This window comes from Schistocerca americana, chromosome 9 (genome assembly GCF_021461395.2).
Source record: "Schistocerca americana isolate TAMUIC-IGC-003095 chromosome 9, iqSchAmer2.1, whole genome shotgun sequence".
Classification (NCBI taxonomy): Eukaryota; Metazoa; Arthropoda; class Insecta; order Orthoptera; family Acrididae; genus Schistocerca; species Schistocerca americana.
In genome coordinates, this window is record NC_060127.1 from 47,162,128 (window position 1) to 47,186,108 (window position 23,981).

The following is a 23,981-nucleotide window of genomic DNA, read 5'->3' on the forward strand; positions in this document are numbered from 1 at the left end:
CATAGCCTCCTAGATTCATTTTGGGTGGCTGTATATCGTCATCAATGTTTGCTCATCCAGACATGCAAGTAAATGTTACATTCCGGGGCAGGCAAAGGATATCATAGGCCTCGTTTCCTTATTGTCTCCTTCTGTCTGATTCGCCTAATGCTTAAGATGACCACACGCTAAAAATGGGAAATCTGTGCTTGAGTTCCGATCAGGCACAAATTTACACATGTCTCCAACAGGTAGTACATCCATACCTAGCAACTGAGGCCAAGTTACTTGCATTCAGCAACTTTATTTCGAATTGGTGGAGAACTGTCTAGTGATGTCCACCTTGATAGGAGCCCTGACGACCAGTGAAGGTGTTTCTGGAGACACCCCAGATAGCAGTGGGATATCATCTGTCATTGACGATACAGAGCGACTGATTTGGAGGAGGAGGAGAGGTTAATGTCATTGAGGTCATTAGGGATGGAGCCCAGGCTCGGATAAGGGAAGGATGGGGAAGGAAACAGGCTATGTCCTTTCTAAGGAACCATGCCAGCATTTGCCTGGAGCAATTTACGGAAATCACAGGGAACCTAAATATGGATGGCTGGACCCAGGTGTTAACCGTCTTTATCCTGAATGCGAGTAGACTACTAACCACTACGCCACCTCACTCAGTCCAGCTGAGTTGGAGAGATCAATCTCGTTATACCTTGTAACAGTCAGATGGAAGGCTTTGGGTCTGCCGATTTCACGGACAATTATTCCACAAACTATTTGTCTTTTAAGTAATGTGTGTTACATACTGCAACATATTCAGAAAGTTAAGTAAGGCATACACTTTATTTATCTGTATGGCGTGCTTCTCAAAAGTTACTGTTCGACAGAAGCAGTATGTGTCTGGAATTTGACTGTAGCTTGTTTCACACTAGAGTCTATACGTATACGTAAGTCGTTAGTCGTTACTTTTATGTGCATTGTTCCTGTGAAATTCATAAGTTGCTATTAGATGCAACATACAGGCTATCTGTTACGATGTTCATACTGAGTGTTTCAAAAATGACCGGTATATTTGAAACGGCAATAAAAACCAAACGAGCAGCGATAGAAATACACCGTCTGTTGCAATATGCTTGGGACAACAGTACATTTTCAGGCAGACAAACTTTCGAAATTACAGTAGTTACAATTTTCAACAACAGATGGCGCTGCGGTCTGGGAAACTCTATAGTACGATATTTTCCACATATCCACCATGCGTAGCAATAATATGGCGTAGTCTCTGAATGAAATTACCCGAAACCTTTGACAACGTGTCTGGCGGAATGGCCTCACATGCAGATGAGATGTACTGCTTCAGCTGTTCAATTGTTTCTGGATTCTGGCGGTACACCTGGTCTTCCAAGTGTCCCCACAGAAAGAAGTCACAGTGGTTCATGTCTGGCGAATAGGGAGGCCAATCCACGCCGCCTCCTGTATGTTTCGGATAGCCCAAAGCAATCACACGATCATCGAAATATTCATTCAGGAAATTAAAGACGTCGGCCGTGCGATGTGGCCGGGCACCATCTTGCATAAACCACGAGGTGTTCGCAGTGTCGTCTAAGGCAGTTTGTACCGCCACAAATTCACGAAGAATGTCCAGATAGCGTGATGCAGTAATCGTTTCGGATCTGAAAAATGGGCCAATGATTCATTTGGAAGAAATGGCGGCCCAGACCAGCACTTTTTGAGGATGCAGGGACGATGGGACTGCAACATGGGGCTTTTCGGTTCCCCATATGCGCCAGTTCTGTTTATTGACGAAGCCGTCCAGGTAAAAATAAGCTTCGTCAGTAAACCAAATGCAGCCCACATGCATATCGCCGTCATCAATCCTGTGCACTATATCGTTAGCGAATGTCTCTCGTGCAGCAATGGTAGCGGCGCTGAGGGGTTGCCGTGTTTGAATTTTGTATGGATAGAGGTGTAAACTCTGGCGCATGAGACGATACCTGGACGTTGGCGTCATTTGGACCGCAGCTGCAACACGGCGAACGGAAACCCGAGGCCGCTGTTGGATCACCTGCTGCACTAGCTGTGCGTTGCCCTCTGTGGTTGCCGTACACGGTCGCCCTACCTTTCCAGCACGTTCATCCGTCACGTTCCCAGACCGTTGAAATTTTTCAAACAGATCCTTTATTGTATCGCTTTTCGGTCCTTTGGTTACATTAAACCTCCGTTGAAAACTTCGTCTTGTTGCAACAACACTGTGTTCTAGGCGGTGGAATTCCAACACCAGAAAAATCCTCTGTTCTAAGGAATAAACCATGTTGTCTACAGCACACTTGCACGTTGTGAACAGCACACGCTTACAGCAGAAAGACGACGTACAGAATGGCGCACCCACAGACTGCTTTGTCTTCTATATCTTTCACATCACTTGCAGCGCCATCTGTTGTTGAAAATTGTAACTACTGTAATTTCGAAAGTTTGTCCGCCTGAAAATGTACTGTTGTCCCAAGCATATTGCAACAAACGGTGTATTTCTATCGCTGCTCGTTTAGTTTTTATTGCCGTTTCAAATATACTGGTCATTTTGCAAACACCCTGTATTTACATGGTCACATTTACTTATCATAGTGTATCAACGTTACAGGGTAAATGTGTTCATGGGAATTGTATATTTGAGAATCTACGAATGAGACTGTTATACCGGGTGGTTATAATTAAACTTTCCCTGTTTAACACCTTATAACATGGAAACTAATTACTGTACGAGGACCAAAATTGGTAGCATTAATGTCCAGGGTATGGGGTGCACGAATTCCATGTATAACAGTGCTATGATCGATTTCCAACAATGGCCACCAGGTGCCGTGATCAGTCATCGTCATTCATAGTCTGGCGCACCTGACCAGTCGGACTGCACTTGTTGACATGTAAACATGAGCTTGGACAAATGCAGCAGGACATTGTTGGAGAAATTATATTACCAAAACAACAGTATTGCTGCAGCTGCACTTCGAGAATATCGCCGGCTGAAATGATTACGGAAGGGTCGTCTTTCTCCACCTACTGTGCGGAGCATGGTGAAGAAGTTCGAATTAACTGGAGAACTGGGTGTCGGTCCACGAAGAGGCTGACGACCACTTGCACCACGGGTGGTGATGAAATCGCTGTTGCTATGGCAGACAACGTTGCGCGGAATTCCCGATCGTCAGGCAGTGGGCGTGCTGTGTCACGACAGTTGAACATCCCGTGGTTCACTGTATGGAAGGTGCTTTGCACTGTTCTCAAATGATATCTGTACAAGATCCGTATTGTACAGCAGCTTGAACCACAAGAGGCACAACGACGTGTTGACTTCGCTCTCCACTTTGTCGCAAGGGTTGAAGTTGATGAGGGCTGGCTCTCGACCATCCTATGGACAGGTGAAGCTTATTTTCCTCTGACAGGTGAGGTGTACACACAGAATTGGCGAGTGTGGGGATATTCATCTCCATTCATTGTGCATAAAGTTCCTCTGTATGGTGAACGAGTCACCATGCAGTGCGACTTCAGGGCTACACTCAACATTGGCCTATTCTTGTTTTGAACCAGTTGGCGCTCAAGGACCATGGGAGTGCAGTGTGACTGGCCAGCGTTACTGCGATATGCTTCGCCAGCACGTCATACCCGCCCTACAGGTAAGAGATGCATTTAGCTGAACAGTTTTCATGCAAGCCGGCCGAAGTGGCCGTGCGGTTAAAGGCGCTGCAGTCTGGAACCGCAAGACCGCTACGGTCGCAGGTTCGAATCCTGCCTCGGGCATGGATGTTTGTGATGTCCTTAGGTTAGTTAGGTTTAACTAGTTCTAAGTTCTAGGGGACTAATGACCTCAGCAGTTGAGTCCCATAGTGCTCAGAGCCATTTGAACCATTTTTTCATGCAAAATGGGGCCCACCGCGCAACGCTCATTAAGTTGACCTGCCTCTCCGGAACACATCTGGGAGCGATCGAATCGTCAGCCGATCGTTTCCAAATGCTTGGCCTGCACGATCACCTGATGTTACTCCCTGTGATTTCTGGTTGAGGGTCTACCTGAAGGACACGGTTTACCAGGCAAACATTCACACATGAGCTGATCTGAAGCGCAGTATATAAAGAGAGGTAACCAGCTTACCTATGGACCTGCTTCGTTCTGCCGTGTAGAATGCAATCCTGCGTTTTCAGACTCTTCTGTGTGGCATATTGAGCCCATTTTGCAGCGGCAATGGTGCCGGCATGTAATGGTATGATGTACCATAGCAGCACACTGCATATGAGGCAACGGGTGAGTCGTGGCGCCCCGAAAATATTCTAAGTTGAGAGTTGGCGGCCACTGCTCGGGCCGTTTGGCAAGGCGCGGCTCCTTAGCAACCACATGGTGCCGCACATGGTGCCGCATAACGGCCGGACCACGTGGTCCATCGAGCACATGGCTGGGAATTCCTTGGTGACGCTATGCGCCGGGAGGGCCAAAGATGGCGGACTTAGTGAAACCTTAATGGCAGACATTTCACAGTTCGTATAGAAATTAGTAGTAGCCAGATGAATCATGATACCTCAAAAAGAAACATGTACATTACTATTATCTGCACGACAATTCTGATGGTGTAATCAGATCTTCAATATCTTTATTAGTTTAAAGTTTAGTATCTGACTGTAAATTATACAAGTAACGCCCAGCTACGAATTTCCAAAATCTATACGGGCCATCCGATTTCGTCGATCTACGTGTCGTTAGAAAGCTATTAGTGTAAACCTAAATTGGTATGAATTACAGGCACGTAACTTGAATAGTACATGAGTTATTGGAGGTGAAAGTGACCGATTACTATCGATCGCACCAGGCCATAGGTACTCCACAGTTACACGAAAAAACGGTAGCAGCATGCTTATAAATATATTTATTCATCTATGTCTTTGTTTATGTCCGATATATACTATTCATGAAGAAATTGGTTAAATATTTACTGTGTTTTAGGAAGCACAGAGACCTTACGCGCCGGCCGGAGTGGCCGAGCGGTTAAAGGCGCTACAGTCTGGAACCGCACGACCGCTACGGTCGCAGGTTCGAATCCTGCCTCGGGCATGGATGTGTGTGATGTCCTTAGGTTAGTTAGGTTTAAGTAGTTCTAAGTTCTAGGGGACTTATGACCACAGCAGTTGAGTCCCATAGTGCTCAGAGCCATTTCTTTTTTGAGACCTTACGCTACTGGCCTACCTCTTGTTGCTATTCCTTTGATATACCAGGTGATCAAAAAGTCAGTATAAATTTGAAAACTTAATAAACCACGGAATAATTTAGATAGAGAGGTAAAAATGGACAAACATGCTTGGAATGACATGGGGTCTTATTAGGGGAAAAAAAACAGTATTGCTAGACACATGAAAGATCTGTTGCGCGCGTCGTTTGGCGATGATCGTGTGCTCAGCCGCCACTTTCGGCATGCTTGGCCTCCCAGGTCCCTAGACGTCAGTCCGTGCGATTATTGGCTTTGGGATTACCTGAAGGCGCAAGTGTATCGTGATCGACCGACATCTCTAGGGATGCTGAAAGACAACATCCGACGCCAATGGCTCACCATAACTCCGGACATGCTTTACAGTGCTGTTCACAACATTATTTCTCGACTACAGCTATTGTTGAGGAATGATGGTGGACATATTGCGCATTTCCTTTAAAGGACATCATCTGTGCTTTGTCCTACTTTGTTGAGCTAATTATTGCTATTCTGATCAGATAAAGCGCCATCTGTCGTACATTTTTGAACGTTTGTATTTTTTTGGGTTCTAATAAAACCCCATGTCATTTCAAGCATGTGTGTCAATTTGTACCTCTCTATATACATTATTCCTTGATTTATACAGTTTTCATATTTATACTGACTTTCTGATCACCCGGTATGTTTATTTAATTTGTTTTTGCATCTAATAATGTGTGTTAGAGCGTGTCTATGGTCCAGTCGTAGCAATATTAATTTAATTTCAAGTTATTTAAATGTAACTCCAGTATTTCGTATGTGTTTAAATACACTCCTGGAAATGGAAAAAAGAACACGTTGACACCGGTGTGTCAGACCCACCATACTTGCTCCGGACACTGCGAGAGGGCTGTACAAGCAATGATCACACGCACGGCACAGCGGACACACCAGGAACCGCGGTGTTGGCCGTCGAATGGCGCTAGCTGCGCAGCATTTGTGCACCGCCGCCGTCAGTGTCAGCCAGTTTGCCGTGGCATACGGAGCTCCATCGCTGTCTTTAACACTGGTAGCATGCCACGACAGCGTGGACGTGAACCGTATGTGCAGTTGACGGATTTTGAGCGAGGGCGTATAGTGGGCATGCGGGAGGCCGGGTGGACGTACCGCCGAATTGCTCAACACGTGGGGCGTGAGGTGTCCACAGTACATCGATGTTGTCGCCAGTGGTCGGCGGAAGGTGCACGTGCCCGTCGACCTGGGACCGGACCGCAGCGACGCACGGATGCACGCCAAGACCGTAGGATCCTACGCAGTGCCGTAGGGGACCGCACCGCCACTTCCCAGCAAATTAGGGACACTGTTGCTCCTGGGGTATCGGCGAGGACCATTCGCAACCGTCTCCATGAAGCTGGGCTACGGTCCCGCACACCGTTAGGCCGTCTTCCGCTCACGCCCCAACATCGTGCAGCCCGCCTCCAGTGGTGTCGCGACAGGCGTGAATGGAGGGGCGAATGGAGACGTGTCGTCTTCAGCGATGAGAGTCGCTTCTGCCTTGGTGCCAATGATGGTCGTATGCGTGTTTGGCGCCGTGCAGGTGAGCGCCACAATCAGGACTGCATACGACCGAGGCACACAGGGCCAACACCCGGCATCATGGTGTGGGGAGCGATCTCCTACACTGGCCGTACACCACTGGTGATCGTCGAGGGGACACTGAATAGTGCACGGTACATCCAAACCGTCATCGAACCCATCGTTCTACCATTCCTAGACCGGCAAGGGAACTTGCTGTTCCAACAGGACAATGCACGTCCGCATGTATCCCGTGCCACCCAACGTGCTCTAGAAGCTGTAAGTCAACTACCCTGGCCAGCAAGATCTCCGGATCTGTCCCCCATTGAGCATGTTTGGGACTGGATGAAGCGTCGTCTCACGCGGTCTGCACGTCCAGCACGAACGCTGGTCCAACTGAGGCGCCAGGTGGAAATGGCATGGCAAGCCGTTCCAGAGGACTACATCCAGCATCTCTACGATCGTCTCCATGGGAGAATAGCAGCCTGCATTGCTGCGAAAGGTGGATATACACTGTACTAGTGCCGACATTGTGCATGCTCTGTTGCCTGTGTCTATGTGCCTGTGGTTCTGTCAGTGTGATCATGTGATGTATCTGACCCCAGGAATGTGTCAATAAAGTTTCCCCTTCCTGGGACAATGAATTCACGGTGTTCTTATTTCAATTTCCAGGAGTGTATGTTTGTGAGTGTACGTTGGTTTGAAGACATGGCGCGAGCGCTGTAGACAATCGGGAGACTGGATGGAAGCGAGTTCGGGAGAGGAGGACACTGGGCAGTTCTGGAGGGAACGGCACCGGACACTTGTGACGCCATGTGGGTCACAGGAATATGTTGTCGACCCACTTAACTTGTACACTTGGCGAATGGGTAAAAAGATTCTTCTACCTTGCCCGATTTAGGTTTTCTTGGCTGGCTCTGAGCACTATGGGACTTAACATCTGACGTCATCAGTCCCCTAGAACTTAGAAGTACTTAAACCTAACTAACCTTAAGGACAGCACACACATCCGTGCCGGTTGCAGACTGAAGCGCCTAGAACCGCACGGCCACACCGGGTGGCTTAGGTTTTCTTGTGGATGTGATAATCACTCCCAAAAAAGTGATGAAAACATAAGAGATTGTCACATAAACTGCAACAAATGAATGCAACAGTTTCACAGTCGCACAGGTTTCCCTGTGCTCTGTCAAAGTCACACTGTTTTCCCTGTGCTCTGTCAAAACACATGTTTTTAACGTTTTCAAATTTTTCCGTGTGTAGACTGTCAAATCCTGCATATGTCCAAGCAGATCTGAACATGTCCTGGAATTTTGGAGAGCGAAGTTGATTATGTGTGAGTGCCTGAACTTTGATAATTGTCTGAAAATAAAAAATTAAACTTATCACTGGAGGGAAGACTTGAACCAAGGACCTATCGTTCTGCAGCTGCTCACGCTTACCACGGGACCACGGCGCTCCGGAGCTCACAGTATCCTTGATGTTGCATATCTTGCGCATGGACTACTCAGTTTTTATATTTTGCTTATTTTTTCATAGTTCCACACAACTTCTTCCTGTTTTCTCGATTGATCTGTGTTCAGTTTTTCCAAGGCCTATTCACTGTGCCATCTTATAACTAAATGTGAGGGGGGAGGGGTGGGGGTGCGACGGGGAGGTTCCCTTGTTAGTTGAGGGCCACACCAGCATTTCATACTATTGTTTGAAAGCCGGCACCCATTTGCTCGACATTAATGCTACCAGGTTAGGTACTCATACAGTAATTGGTTTCCGTGTTCTAATGTGTTGTAATGTGTTAAATAGGGGGAAAAAATGGTTCAAATGGCTCTGAGCACTATGGGACTCAACTGCTGAGGTCATTAGTCCCCTAGAACTTAGAACTAGTTAAACCTAACTAACCTAAGGACATCACAAACATCCATGTCCGAGGCAGGATTCGAACCTGCGACCGTAGCGGTCTTGCGGTTCCAGACTGCAGCGCCTTTAACCACACGGCCACTTCGGCCGGCTGTTAAATAGGGAAAGTTTAATTATAACCACCGAGTTATATGCCAAATGAATGTGCATAGACTGGTCTGAAGGTGGCCTTTCTGTGCCAGTGGTCAACATCGTTTCAGCCTCCCCTTCTGGGGGTGGATCTTTTGGGGCTGCGCGGACCCCCGGTCGACGGACTCACCGGCGGCGGCGTTGCTGAGCGCCCCCACGACGCGGGCCAGCAGCTCCGCGGGTCGGATGGCCGCTCCGGCCGTGGCGAACGTGGCGGCGCGGTCGATGCGGCCCAGGTCGGTCTCGGACATCACCCTGGGCAGCCGGCCGCGGCCGCCGCCGGAGCCCACGCCGCCCAGGAAGTCGGAGTTGGCGCGCCGGCGCAGGCCCGGGCTGCCGCCGGCGGTGTGCAGGCAGGGCTCCGAGCTGCTGCGGGTCCGCAGGGCGCGAGCGCACGACAGCTCGTCGTCGCGGTACACCGGCTGTCGGCACACCGCACAGGTACAACACTCTACACTGTACACTGTACACCACCCAGGGCCACCGGCGGAGAGCAACACGTTGTGGGGCCCAAAGTAAACCCAGATTACGCTGTGGTTGACTGTCCGCAGTATCAGTTTACCATATATGGGGCTGGGGCTGTCATCTAATCAGTCTACAGAGAGTTCAACTTAACGTTTTAAGGGGACATTGTACGTCCTATGCCGCCAAAGTTAAATTATCGAATTTTGTGACCCATTATCTTGGAAACTAGTAAGACACTGACTAACGACTTTCCAAAATCATTGAATGCTCTTTCTAGATACACTGAAATGGAATTACTTCTCAAATTGTATTGTGGGGGCATGTTATCTTTTTTCCGAACACTCAATTTTTTGACAGAATTTTGTAAATAAATGAACATAAAAACAAAACAACACAGGATATTTTAATTATTCTACTTCCATGTGTGTTGAATCTCCCACTTGGCATTCTGCGAAAGTTTCATGTCTCTGTCATTAGTACTTTTTTTTAGAAAACCGATCGATTATTACAAATTCGTATAAAGAGTTACATTTCTGCATCTTTTATGCACTAGAATGGCTCTGAGCACTATGGGACTCAACTGCTGAGGTCATCAATCCCCTAGAACTTAGAACTACTTAAACCGAACTAAGCTAAGGGCATTACACACATCCATGCCCGAGGCAGGATTCGAACCTGCGACTGTAGCGGTCGCACGGTTCCACACTGTAGCGTCTAGAACCGCTCGGCCACTCCGGCCGGCTATGCACTAGAATAGTCCTGGCCCATAGTCTGTTTTCTTCAGTTTCACAACAACCCAGTACTTTCATCCTCCTTTTCTTTCTTGCTTATTTTGTCATTTGCTGAGCAGCTAACTCTACTTCACGTTAATGAAGCTCATCCAGTTCCCACAGTCCTTCAAAACCTTAAGTCTTTCATAGTTCCCACCATTAAAAGTTGTTACAGCGTCAGACACTGCTAACGTTAGAGTCATAATGCCGACAAATACATTTTTAGGCACACGGCACAACACAACGTTATTGAAGGACTCATTCACATTCTGGGTCTTCCCAGCACAGGATGTGCCAGATCTCTGTAAATAGGTTTGATGGCCATAATATCATTACTTTTACCACTGTCACTTTCCTTTTGGATGCAGTAGGGGGCGTGGTCACTTCAGAGACATCATCGTGGTTTTCTTCACTGCTAGTGCCTGTGTTTTCAAGTACTACAGAAGAAAATCCAAGTGTCACATATCTGTTATCCGCAAATCTGCGTTTCTTTAAGTTACTTCTACGCTTAGTCATTTTATTTACGTATAAAAAGCAATAGAAGTTAGCTTACTACAAAAATAGCCGACAAACACACTACTTTCAACGAAAACAAATATCAGAAACAAAGGACTGATTCGTTTATTCATAATGCCAACTTCTGAGACGTAGTAGTAGGCACAAAACAAAGCAATTTACAGCCTTCTAGACTGTAGTTCCCAAGATATGACTGCTTAATTGTGGAAGTATGTGCATAGCTGCGAAATTTGACAGCTGAATGCAACATTCAAAATATAATTCGAAGGCCTCACAATTGTCCGATTTTAAAGTATTATACATCAAAATTTTTAGGAAAATCCAAAGTACATTACGGAGTAGAAAACAGAAAATATCAAATTTCAACGAATTTGACATACAATGTCCCCTTAATTAACGTAACAATTCACTTATAGGGTTCCACAAGGCTCAGTCTCAGGCCCATTATTGTTTCTATTATACGTAGACGACGACACATCTAATACACAATAACTAAAATTACCTCTTTTGCGATGACATTAGTATTGTACTGCACCGAAACAAACGTAGAGCAACAGGAAAAAAATGATGAATAATGTCTTAAAAGTATTACTGACGAGAAGAACTTGGCTAGTGCCATCACCTTCCTTCCTAGGAAGCACCTGCCTTGAACAGATGGAGGGTGAGCATGAGAAATCATTCTTACAACACTTTTTGAGAAATGAAGACTTCCTTTCTTAAAGATGAGATACCTCATAACATTATCCATATCACATTATTGAATGAAAACATTCAAAATTCGTCGATTTACTGATTTGCTCCTCCCAAACGTTTTCAACAATTTGAAGCTCATTTTTGGCTGAACTAGGTTGTTTTAGGAGTTCCAAAAAGATTTTTTTCCAGTTTAAATCCGCATCAGTATGGACACCTAAAAATTTCGAAGTTTCCACACTATTGTTGGTTCACCTTTTGTTAGATTTATCATTGCTGTAATACTCCTACATGTTGTTCTAGATGTTGTCCACGAACACACTTCCCTGTAACATCGATATGCTGTGATAAGTAAATGTACCCAAGCGTATGTAACCACCATAACACAACACGGCAAGTGCCATCACTGTGATTCCTACGAATTTCCTCAGTGGAAGAACAGTCAAAGCAAGTGGCTTATGTGAAGCTACTCGACCTTTTCTGAGAAAACGGCGGTTATGGTTTTCGAGATATTTTCGAAGCACTTTATTTGCCTTTTACCGCGCGGTACCCTCGACTCCTCCCTCGGGCATGTGTGTGTGTGTGTGTGTGTGTGTGTGTGTGTGTGTGTGTGTGTGTGTGTGTGCGTGTGTGTGTGTGTGTGTGTGTGTGTGTGTGTGTGTTAGCATTGCGGCTTCTTAATTTTGCGAGCGATTACTGTTTTCATTTATTTCATTTTTATTGTCTTCATTTATCTACACTTGTCCGTAGAAGGTTACTACACTAGTGTTTCTTGTCAGTCTATGAGATATAAGGACGTTACATTAATTGTAAAATTACAGCTGGATTTTACGCTAACGAGGGAAACTCCCCATCGCACTCCCTAGAATTTATTGGTAAGATGGCTCAGTGGATGGCCCGTCAAAAACTGAACATAAATCAAGCATGAAAACAGGAAGAAGGTGTCTGCCACTGTGAAAAAGTAAACAAAATCGAAATAGTGTACGGCTCAAGCACGAGATGTGCAACAACGAGAAAATTTGAATGCCCATGGCGTCGTCGTAATGTGGTCACGGTGTTGTACTGCGAAAGTAGAGGTCCGTGTTCAAATCTCCCACAATTTTTTTCAAAAAATTGTTAGATGTCCGTCTGGTTATTGACGTATCTGTTCGCCGTATTCATATTTGTGTCTGTGTCGTGGTGTAGCGTCCATTTGCAAAAGCGAGATGCAAGGACCTATGTACCACCTACAGTATTTGTTCTACACAAGTACCACGTGTTATGACTCTTGCGTTCCGTTTTGGAAGTTTAGACTCTTGAATTCTTTTGTTGTAACATACAGCAGTTCGCACCCGTTCATTTGTTGGTTTCATTCCTGTGAGAGGTCTACGTGGCATCTCGCCTGCTCTCACTATTCATCATATTTACCTGCGACGGTAAATACGTATATTCTTATCATACGACTCATATTCTGTAACCAATGTATAGTATGACAATTGAAAATAATGACCGACCGGAAAGTTCATAATTTTGTGAATAAAAATGGGGCACGAGGCGGATTTGTACAAGGATCTCCCGCTTCGTAGTCCAACACTGTGGTCACACAACCAGGACGCTGTGATCCTTCCACTTTGTTCGATGTTGCACATCTTAAGCTTGGTCCGCTCACTATTTCGATTTTGCTACTTTTTCCTGTTTTCGGGCTTGATCTGCATTCAGTTTTTGATAGGCTATCCACTGGACCATTTCACCACTAAATCTGAGGGAGGTGCGATGGGGAGTTTATACAAGGTGGTCCACTGATCGCGACCGGGCCAAATATTTCAAGAAATAAGCGTCAAACGAAAAAACTACAAAGACCGAAACTCGTCTAGCTTAAAGGGGGAGAGCAGATGGCGCTATGGTTGGCCCACTAGATAGCACTGCCATAGGTCAAACGGATATCAACTGCGTTTTTTTAATAGGAACCCCCATTTTTATTACATATTCGTGTATTACGCAAAGAAATATGAATATTTTAGTTGCATCACTTTTTTAGCTTTGTGATAGACGGCGCTGTAATAATCACAAACGTATAAGTACGTGGTATCACGTAACATTCCGCCAGTGAGGACTGTATTTGCTTCGTGGTACATTACCCGTCTTAAAATGGACCGTTTACCAATTCCGGAAAAGGTCGATATCGTGTTGATGTATGGCTATTGTGGTCAAAATGCCCAAAGGGCGTGTGCTATGCATGCTGCTCGGTATCCTGGACGACATCATCCAAGTGTCCGGACCATTCGCCGGATATTTACGTTATTTAAGGAAACAGGAAGTGTTCAGCCACATGTGAAACGTCAACCACGACCTGCAACAAGTGACGATGCCCAAGTAGATGCTTTAGCTGGTGTCGCAGCTAATCCGCACATCAGTAGTAGCCAAACCGCGCGAGAATCGGGAATCTAAAAACGTCGGTGTTGAGAATGCTACATCAATATCGATTGCACCCGTACCATATTTCTATGCACCAGGAATTGCATGGCGACGACTTTGAACGTCGTGTACAGTTCTGCCACTGGGCACAAGACAAATTACGGGGCGATGACAGATTTTTTGCACGCGTTCTGTTTAGCGACGAAGCGTTGTTCACCAACAGCGGTAACGTAAACCGGTATAATATGCACTACTGGGCAACGGAAAATCCACGATGGCTGCGACAAGTGGGACATCAGCGACCTTGGCAGCGTAATGTATGGTGCGGCATTATGGGAGGAAGGATAATTGGCCCCCATTTTATCGATGGCAATCTAAATGGTGCAATGTATGCTGATTTCCTACGTAATGCTCTACCGATGTGACTACAAGATGTTTCACTGCATGATAGAATGGCGATGTACTTCCAACATGACGAATGTCCGGCACATAGCTCGCCTGCGGTTGAAGCGGTATTGAATAGCATATTCCATGACAGGTGGATTGGTCGTCGAAGCACCATACCATGACCCGCACGTTCACCGGATCTGACGTCCCCGGATTTCTTTCTGTGGGCATAGTTGAAGGATATCTGCTAAGGTGATTCACCGACAACGCCTCACAACATGCGTCAGCGCATTGTCAATGCATGTGCGAGCATTACGGAAGGCGAGCTATTCGCTGTTGAGAGGAAGGTCGTTACACGTATTGCCAAATGCATTGAGGTTGACGGACATAATTTTGAGCATTTATTGCATTAATGTGGTATTTGCAGGCAATCACGGTGTAACAGCATGCGTTCTCAGAAATGATAATTTCACAAAGGTACATGTATCACATTGGAACAAACGAAATAAAATGTTCAAACGTACCTACCTTCTGTATTTTAATTTAAAAAACCTGCCTGTTACCAACTTTCGTCTAAAATTCTGAGCCATACGTTTGTGACTATTATAGCGCCATCTATCACAAAGCGAAAAAAGTGGTCTAATTAAGACATTCATATTTCTTTACATACTACACGAATATATAATAAAAAAATGGGGGTTCCTACTTTAAAAAACGCAATTGATATCGGTTTGAGCTATGGCAGCGCCATCTAACTGGGCAACCATATCGCCATCTGGTTTCCCCCTTCAAGCTAGACAAGTTTCGTTCTATGTGGTTTTTTCGTTTGACGCATATTTCGTGTCTCATTCAGACACCTGATCCTCAGTCTCTTCTTCCCCGGCCGTACCACTGCCTGCGCCACCATCTGTGTCCCCCCCACTGCCCCTATTCCTTTTTACTTCTTTTCCCACATCAACCGCACCTTCTCCTACGTGACTGTTGTCGACCTCAACATCCACAGTCGCTCCGCCGCCCAGTTACAGTAGTGGTATCAGTTCCTCTCCACCCTCCAAGGTGGCCTTGTTCCCATTCCCCAGCATACCCACCCCGAATCCAATACCACTCCAGATGTCATCCTCTCCTCCCCTAACCTCCTTGGCCGCATAGCGGTGGACGTCCTCGACCCTATTGGTAGACCATCTCCCTATCCTCCTCACTGTTTCAGACGGTCGTCGCCCCTGCCCTGATCCTTGCATCGACCCTCCCCCAAAATACGTCCATGATTATTTCCACGCCGACTGAATGCCTCCTGGGATACCCTCTCTACCCAGGTCGATAGCCACCCCCTCACATACCGCCACCCTGATAACATTACCCACGCTGCCTCATTTCTCCAGCAGACCTTGTCTGAGGCCATGGAGGCCCATTTCCCTACCGTCGCCATCCACCTGCACTGTCCCACTTTACCCCCACAGGCCGTCCTCCTCCTCCGCGAATCCTGCCTTCTCTACCGTGCCTTCCTTCACACGCATGACCGTGACAAACTACGACACCACTGGCAGCTGCAACGACACGTCCGAAACTTGCTTGCAGCTAAGAAACGCCAGGACTGGCGACAGACATGCACCTGTCTTAATGCTACCCTTCCTGTCATCGCGGTCCACGTACTGGTCAGCCTTCCGCCGCCTTACCAGATCTAACCCCCCCCCCCCTCCTACTACCCTCTCCTTCATGGCGACCAACCCATCCCTGACAAGCTTAGTAACGCCAATCACTTTGCCTCCTACCTCTCTGATATCTTTACCCTCCCTGACGATCCCCAGTTCGATTACTCCCTCTTCCCGGATGTCCGCGATCGAACTGACACTGTCCCTCCACTCGCTCCTGGCTTTCAGTACTTTGACAACATTGCACACAACGAACTCAATGCCCCCATCACTACTCAGGATATCATCAATACACTCTGCACGAAACAACATTGTTCCCGGTCACGATCATGTTACCTATTGCCACCTCTGTGAAGCTCACACCTCCTTCCTCTCCAGCATGACCAGGCTGTATTATGTGGTCTTGTCCACTGGCTACTACCCTGACCTGTGGAAAACCTCCCAGATCCTGATGTTCCCCAAGCCTGACAAACCACCACCCACTGTCTCCTCCTACCATCCCATCAGCTTTACCTCAGTCTTCAGCAAGGTCCTGGAATCCATCCTTACCCAATGTATCCACCAGCATCTCCGCCAGCACCGCCTCCTTCGCAACCCAGTGTGGCTTTCGACCATCCTTCTCTGCTGATGACCTTCTGCTTCACCTCACTCATATCCACTCCAAACAGCTCAACTCCTGTCTATCCGCCATCTTCCTCTCCCTTGATCTTGAGTGTGCTTACGACCGTGTATGGCATTCCAGTCTCCTCTTCAAGCTCCAAACCTTCGCCCTTCCTCTCAACTACGTCTGTCTGATCAGATCCTTTCTTTCCCACCGTCCTTCCTATGTCACCATCCATAACACAGATTTCTACACCTTCTTCCCCTCCGCTGGTGTGCCCCAAGGTTCCGTCCTCTCTTGTCTTCTCTACCTTCTGTATACGGCGGACATGCCGCGGCCTTCACCCTTCACTCCTCTCTCCTCTCTCCCCCCCCCCCCCCGTTCACCTTCTCCAGTACACCGATGACACTGCCTTCCTTGCCATCGCCCCCATCCTGCAACGCTCCCAACACCTTCTCCAATCCCATCTTGACCGGTTCACCACTTGGTGTAACCAATGGTTGCTCAAGGTCAATCCCTCCAAGACCCAGGCGATCACTGCAGGCAAAACCACCCCTTCCTTTCGGCTCCGTGACCTGTTTCTCCATTTATGGCCATCCTATCACCCTCACCCCCACCTTCAAGTACCTTGGCGTCACCCTTGACCATCGCCTTTCCTCGACCCCCTATCTCTGACCCCGTCTCCTCAAGCTCCTTTCTGGCCGCACATGGGATCTGGACCTCTCCACCATCCTCCATACCTATAAATCCCTCATCCGCCCTAGCCTCTGCTATGCCCACCCTGCCTGGATCTCCGCCCCTCCTACCTTTTACAAATCACTTCAAATTCTAGAACGCCATGCGCTCTGCCTCGCCTATTGCATCCGTCTCCCGTCCCCCACACGATCCTTCTTCTGTTCCTGCACCTCCTCTTTTTCCTCCAATGGATACGGATCCTCTACACTTCCCGTAAACTTGATCCCCCTCACCCGCTTGCCTCTCCCGTTCTCTCTCATCCTCGTCTGCTGCCGTGCCTGTATTCCCACGTCCCAGCCACTCTCCATCTCTCCACTCTCCATACCCTCGCCCAAGTTGGCTTCCACCAACTATCCCTCCCTGATGATGCCCTCATCTCCTCCATCTAACCCTCCTACCAACTTCGATCCTCCCCTTCCGCCCCCTGTGTTTTTTCCCCAAGGGCACCCTCTCTCCTGTCCCTCCTCCTCCTTCCTCCCTCCCTCCCTCCCTCCCTCCGTCCGTGCTTCCCCTAACTCCCTACCTTCTTGCCTTCCCCTCCCGTCTCCTCTGCCACTGGCATCTACACCCTCACCTCTCTCTCCTCCCCCACCTTTTCCCCTTTTGGCAGGTCCCCAGACTCGTACACATACAGTGAACGTTAGCGCGCCGGAGATCGTCGCCAGTGTTTGTGTGTGCAATCCTGTTAGTGATTCAGTGTTTCGTCGTTTGTGCTCCTTCATTCACAAATGTCATTTCTGTCGTCTCTGTTAGTGTCCGAGTGCTGAAAGTTTGTATTTGGACGCTGCACCAGTGAACGACTTCATGTATTTTAATTTGTGTGTCTCCTGTTGTCTATCCGCCGTGTTGTTTCGTTTTGCGATGTCTCCATTTGTACTGCATGTATTATCTGTGACCGAAGAGCGGCGTAGTATTGCCGCTGCTGGCCTACCTTTATTGAGTGCATTACCTTGGATGACGCCAATTGTAAAAGCTTACGAAATACAGGCTAACTCCATGAGTGTTGTACGAACACTGGTTTGCCACATCAGCGTTTCTTCGTACGAATCTCGCTCGGGAAAGAAATATCGTTAACATTGCTAAAGATTTCACGTGTTCGCAATAATTTCGTGGTCAACCATACGCAGCGGATCACTTTTCCGAAAACTGGCGCTTGAAATTGATTATGAATCGAGATACAATGCAGGAATTTCACCGAAAACAATTTCAAATAATTTTTAAATGCATTCATCTGACATACAGTTAGTACACGAATAAGGTTCAAAATGGCTCTGAGCACTATGGGACTTAACATCTGATGTCATCAGTCCCCTACACTTAAAACTACTTAAACTTAACCAACCTAAAGACAGCAAACATTTCCAAGCCCGAGGCAGGATTCGAACCCGCGACCATAGCAGTAGCGCGGTTCCGGACTGAAGCGCCTAGAACCGCTCGCCCACACCAGCCGGCTCACGAATAAGAACAACATAATATCAATATACACTGGAAAACATTGTTGTAGTAATCTTCTACAGACTTTGGTATATAAATGAGAAACGAAAATAAAAGTAATAATCGAGTTTTGAATACGGGGCGCAAAGTTACTAAGTTGCGACGCTAACAACTACACCACCATTTTGTCTGAGGATATCACCCAGTAAAGGGCACATAAAGTAATTGAAGATACCTCGGAAACTTTGACCGCCGTTTCTTCAGAAATGGTCGAGTACCTAGGATAAGCTGAGTCATGTGTTCACCTATTTAGATCTCTCTTCCATTCAGTGACGTTTCTAGGAAACCGTGTTATGACACTTGCCGTGTTCTCGTCGTGTGTGGTTTCCTGCGAACAGTCTCTCAATTTACAAAAGACTCAACACATTCAGTTCTGCACATCTAGAGGTACTACACCAAGGATAAGTCAAACGCGAGGTGAAGAAACAATATATAGTGTGGAAACTTCAGAATTTTTACGTGTCCACTACAGTACGACTTTAAACTGAAAAAAATAATAATTTTGGAACTCCTAAAACAACCTAGTTCAACCAAATGCGCAATTCAGATTGTTAAAAATCTTTGGGAGGAGCAAATCAGCAAGTTGACGAGTTCTGCATCTTTCCATTCGATAATGTGATTAGATTAATGTAATGGGGTATTTCATCTTTAAGAAAGGAAGTCTTCATTTCTCAAAAACGTGCTACGAGGGTCGTTTAGTAAGTAATGCTGCACTTTATTTAAAAAAAAAAAAGCCATTAATATACGTAGTCGAATGTCCTTGTTGCTGCTGCACATTTCATGTTTGTTCTCTACGCCCGTGAAGTTTCGAACCGTTCTGGCAGATGGCAGAGCGGTAGCACACCGTCAAAATGGCGTATAGGTACGACTCACGCTACAAGCAGCGTGCTGTTATTGAATTCTTGTGTGCAGAAATAGAAACCGTGGTGAACATCCGCAAAAGTTTGTGTGCAGTCTATGGCGAAGCTGCAATTGATAGTACAGTTGGGCGTTGGGTAAAGAAATTTACAGCGTCAGGAAATGCAGAAACAGAGCTCCACGTTCGGCCTCGCTCGAGACGTCCTGTCACAGCCACTGCTCCAGACATGCCGAATCGTGCGGATGCCATTATTCGTTCCAACAGGCGCATCACAACTCGAAAATTGGCTCTACAATTGTCGGTCAGCAGTGTAAGTGCGTCTGCAGTGATTGAGACTCTCGGATATTCAAAGAGATGCTCACAATGGGTTCCAAGAATGCTCACAGGGGAACCAGAGAAAGGCCATCTTGTCTGAATTTTTGGGGCGTTTTGAGACTGACAGAGAGGCCTGTGTCACGCATCGTTACAGGGGTCGAAAGCTGGGAGCACAACTTTGCGCCGGAAACAAAAAGGCAGTCCATAGAGTGGTATCATCCTCATTCACCACAATAGAAGAAATTCAAGACAACCCCCTCTGCTGGAAAAGGCATGGTGACAGTCTTCTGGGGTTTCGACGGCGTCGTTATCTTGGATGTGATGCCAAGACGTGAAGACTATGAATAAACTCAAGATCCGTTTCCGACGTGTTCAGTCGGACAAGAATCCAGCAGAAATCTTGCTCCAATACGATAATGCACACCCACACACAAGTCTGAGAACCCCGGAACACATCGCCAAATTGGGTTCGACATCACTGCCTCATCCACCAGGCAGTCCAGACCATGGCACCCTCGGACTGCCATCTCTTTGGGCCGCTTAAAGATTCTCTATGGGGAACACACTTTCAAGATGACGAGAGTGTCAGTCGTGCAGTGAAAACATGGCTACGCCTACAGGACAAGAGCTTTTACCAGCAGGTTGTACATGCCCTTCCACAACGTTGGCGTACGGGCATAGAACGTGATGGAGACTACGTAGAAAAACAGGACATGGACAGTACGTATTGATGTACATTGTTACCAAATTCTGACTCTTAAAAATAAATATGTACTGAGAAACCAATTTGGGGCATTAATTATTGAACGACCCTCGTATAGCAGACATGATACGTGAATTGGAGTGGCAATCATTGAAACAAAGGCGTTTTTCGTTGCGACGGGATCTTCTCATGAAATTTCAGTCACCAGTTTTCTCCTCTATTGCCAAAACATTCTGTTTCCACCCACCTACATAGGGAGAAATGATCATCACGATAAAATGAAAGAAATCGGGGCTCGCACGGAAACATTTAAGTGCTCGTGTTTCCCGCGTGCCGTCCGAGAGTGGAACGGTAGAGAGACAGCATGAAGATCGTTCATTGAACCCTCTGCCAGGCACTTTATTGTGAATAGCAGACTAATCACGTAGATGTAGATCTGCTATGCTCACCCTTTATTAGCTTGTAGACATCTGTTTAAGGCAGGAGTGTGTAACATTTTTAGCTTACCTGGGTCACACTGGAAGAAGACGAGTATTTTTGGCCGCACATGATACACTTAACAGAAACAGTAACTGCTGAGACAGGAAAAAAGTGAGGGAACATGGAATGATTTTGCCATTGTTTATATGCGATTTCTAAATTTACATATACGGAATGTCATAAATTTTTTACCCGTCGTGTGATAGGTGCTCACTTCTCGGACCACAGTGATACTTGCTTTGGCCCACATGCGGTTCGCCGGCTGGGGGATTTACACCAATGTTTTAAGGACTTTGATATTTACGGTATATTTATTCACTCATGAAGTTTGTTATAAGTAATCTACTGCAATTCAAAAGGAACAATGGCGTACATAATACAATACCAAAAGAAAAAGCGATATTCAGTGCTCCACAATAAGAGAAAGGTCTTGCAGCTTCGTGACGAATTTGCTGTTTTTGCTATTGAGATGCTGGTCTGAATCGGGCAAAATCCCTCTATCTAGCAAACGTCGTTTTCTCTAATGGAGGAGCCTTCCGCACACATTAATCGGCACAACATTCGCATCAGAGATTCAGAACCCCACAAACAGCGGAAAGGTGAAGTTTGTGCTGATGAAAGGCAGCATAGTTGGACCATTCTTCTTCATCGGTTAAACAGTAACAGGAATCGTTTATCTGGACAAGCATGAGCCATTTGCTGTCCTTCAAATTCTTCCCTTTCAATAAAATGTGATCTTCCAGCAGGATCATTGGCCATCTCCACAGGAGTAATGTGGATGCAATAACCCCTATCACCCCCGACCTACTTGTAGCACATGGGTTGCGACAGCATATTTTACCAATTTTATCGATTAAGAAAGGAACCTACGTAGAAGTCTATTAATTGTACAAAACATTTTCAGGTACTTTTCATGATGCCACAGACGGCAAGTATCTATGTCTCTTAGTTCCTTTAATTGCATTTGGAAATCAGAGAGGTTTTTAGACAACTTGTACAACTCTGTCAAAGAAAAAATGCAAGCGTTGAGGGCGCATGGCTCGTGGCTGAGTTCTGTCGTTGGATTATCGAGACCAGAACAACAGTGTACTTGAGGCAGTGTGGCAAAATTTTTTGCCCCATTGTAATGCAGATTACACAGTAGGTATGAGCTAAAGTTGTTGCTATAAATTGCAAGCTGTTTATGTCAATGAAAAGCTTAATACTTTCTGGCCATTCTTGTGCTTGTGGACTGTCTGGACAGAATGAGAATGGACTGAAGTCTTCCTAGAGAACAAAACCCAACATGTTTTCCTTAATGGGAAGATATCAATAGAGGCAACAATAGTGCCAGGTGAAACTCAAGATAGTGTGATTAGATTGTAAATCATCCAACTGCCAGTCTCTGGAGTTGATAGTGATAGTGCATGTCAATCATAGTACGAGGCTGGTTAGGTTGGTGCAATAAATATGGTGGAGATTTTTCACTGGCATTCGAAACTTAATTGAATGTCCTGTCTTTGCCCTAGCGAAAGGCCATCTCTCTCATTTGATTCAAACAACTCTGACAGGGACATCGACGGGACACCAAAAGTACAGGTTATGAGTATCTACTGGGCTCAGCGCTGACCATCTGGGGTGAGAGACTCAGTGACTGCTTCTCCCAAGAAGACAACCTCTGACGGTGGACCAAGGATGATTCAGCTGTAACGTCCTGCAATCAACATGGACACTAGTAGAAATTTGGGGACAGAAACTGGCCGTATCGTTTTTGGTAAAACCATCGCACCACTTGCCTTAAAACGTTTAGACCACCTACAAGAAACCTAAATTTGAATCTTCAAATGGCGATGTGAGATGAAGTCCAGTCCAGTATTCTGCCACTTTACTGCCTCACTCAGTAGTCCCTTAGATATGAACAGAGTGAACAGAATAGAGCCATCCTCAACATAATAAGTGATGTCTTCAGAGAATTATGACAGGACTGTACGTAAAACCTAAAGCAATGTGCCACCTACAGTTCAATGTCAAAACCAGTCAACCATTTAGCTCTGCTTGCTGCTCTGAGTAGAGTGTCAACGAAGGGATCATAGCTCTGGGAGATTAGTGAACATTATTCTTACAAAACACTAGTTGTACCAGAACTGGTGACGAACCTTGAGCTTCTGGAGGTACATCTCGTTGATGACCCTGCGCAGGTAGACGGCGTCCTTGGCGATGCCGTGCCAGAGGCGTGCCTGCGTCACTTTGAGGTTGCGCGCCAGCTTGTGCTCGAGCCGGGCCATCCGCTTGGAGCGCATGGCGCGCGTGATGAAGCCCAGGATCATGACCAGGTAGCCCAGCCCGAAGATCACCCACACCAGCAGCATTATCTGGTACAGCAGGAACCAGCCCGTCTGGAAGCCCATGTTTGTCTGTCCTGCAAAACGGGATGAAGCCAATTGCAACACGAGCATGGGACACATAATGAAGCCTAGTATCATCACCAGATAGTGCGGTTCAGTTAATATTCCACACTAGTAGAACTATCTAATGTAGAGAGAGAGAATCCAAGTGGGCACCCTTTTTCTCCATTCTGGAGGGAACAACTAAAGTTTTGGTAGGCGTTCATCTGGATGCTAACTAGTATTTATCTAGCATATGGCATCTAAACATATTTCAGTGTTGAACTACATGACAGTATTTCTATACACTTAATACTTAATCACAAGCAAACATGCAGTCCCTGTATATACTTGACAGAATTTGGGGTTGCCATTAGAAATTCCTCAAACGCCTCCACATGCTCTTCGCTGATGTGTTGGATAGTTTTGCTCAGTGCGCTGCATTCAACATTTTAGAAGTCTATCTGCATATTTTCCATTACACGTTCCACTCGGTTGAGATGGTCGATCAAACCATGAGACATTCTCAGTAATAAAAGGAAATAACTGGCACGGTTATGAGGTATTTTGAAGCCACTCTCCTCCAGGAACTGGTAATGTTAAGCCCAGTGAGACTGTTTGCAAGTTCAGGAGGAGAATATCTTTAAAGAAGTCTATCGATTCTGAGGTCAGGAATGTCAGAATGCACCGTCGATCCACTGTTTGCTAGGCTCTTTTCGTGTTCCTTGATCAAGGATTCTTTCCTTCGCTATTTTGGGG

At 46.4% G+C, this 23,981-nt stretch overlaps 1 protein-coding gene across 1 annotated transcript in view; it reads right to left on the reverse strand.

Moving 5' to 3' along the window:
- Positions 1-23,981, reverse strand: part of LOC124551055 (open rectifier potassium channel protein 1) — a gene marked incomplete at its 3' end in the record, with an annotated part of 237,323 nt that overhangs the window by 47,033 nt on the left and 166,309 nt on the right. The window contains exons 5-6 of the mRNA XM_047125930.1: positions 22,995-23,257; positions 8,932-9,223 (exon numbers count right to left, since the gene is read on the reverse strand). Of these exons, the coding sequence (XP_046981886.1) occupies positions 8,932-9,223; positions 22,995-23,257 (555 nt within the window). The remainder of the gene's footprint in view (positions 1-8,931; positions 9,224-22,994; positions 23,258-23,981) is intronic.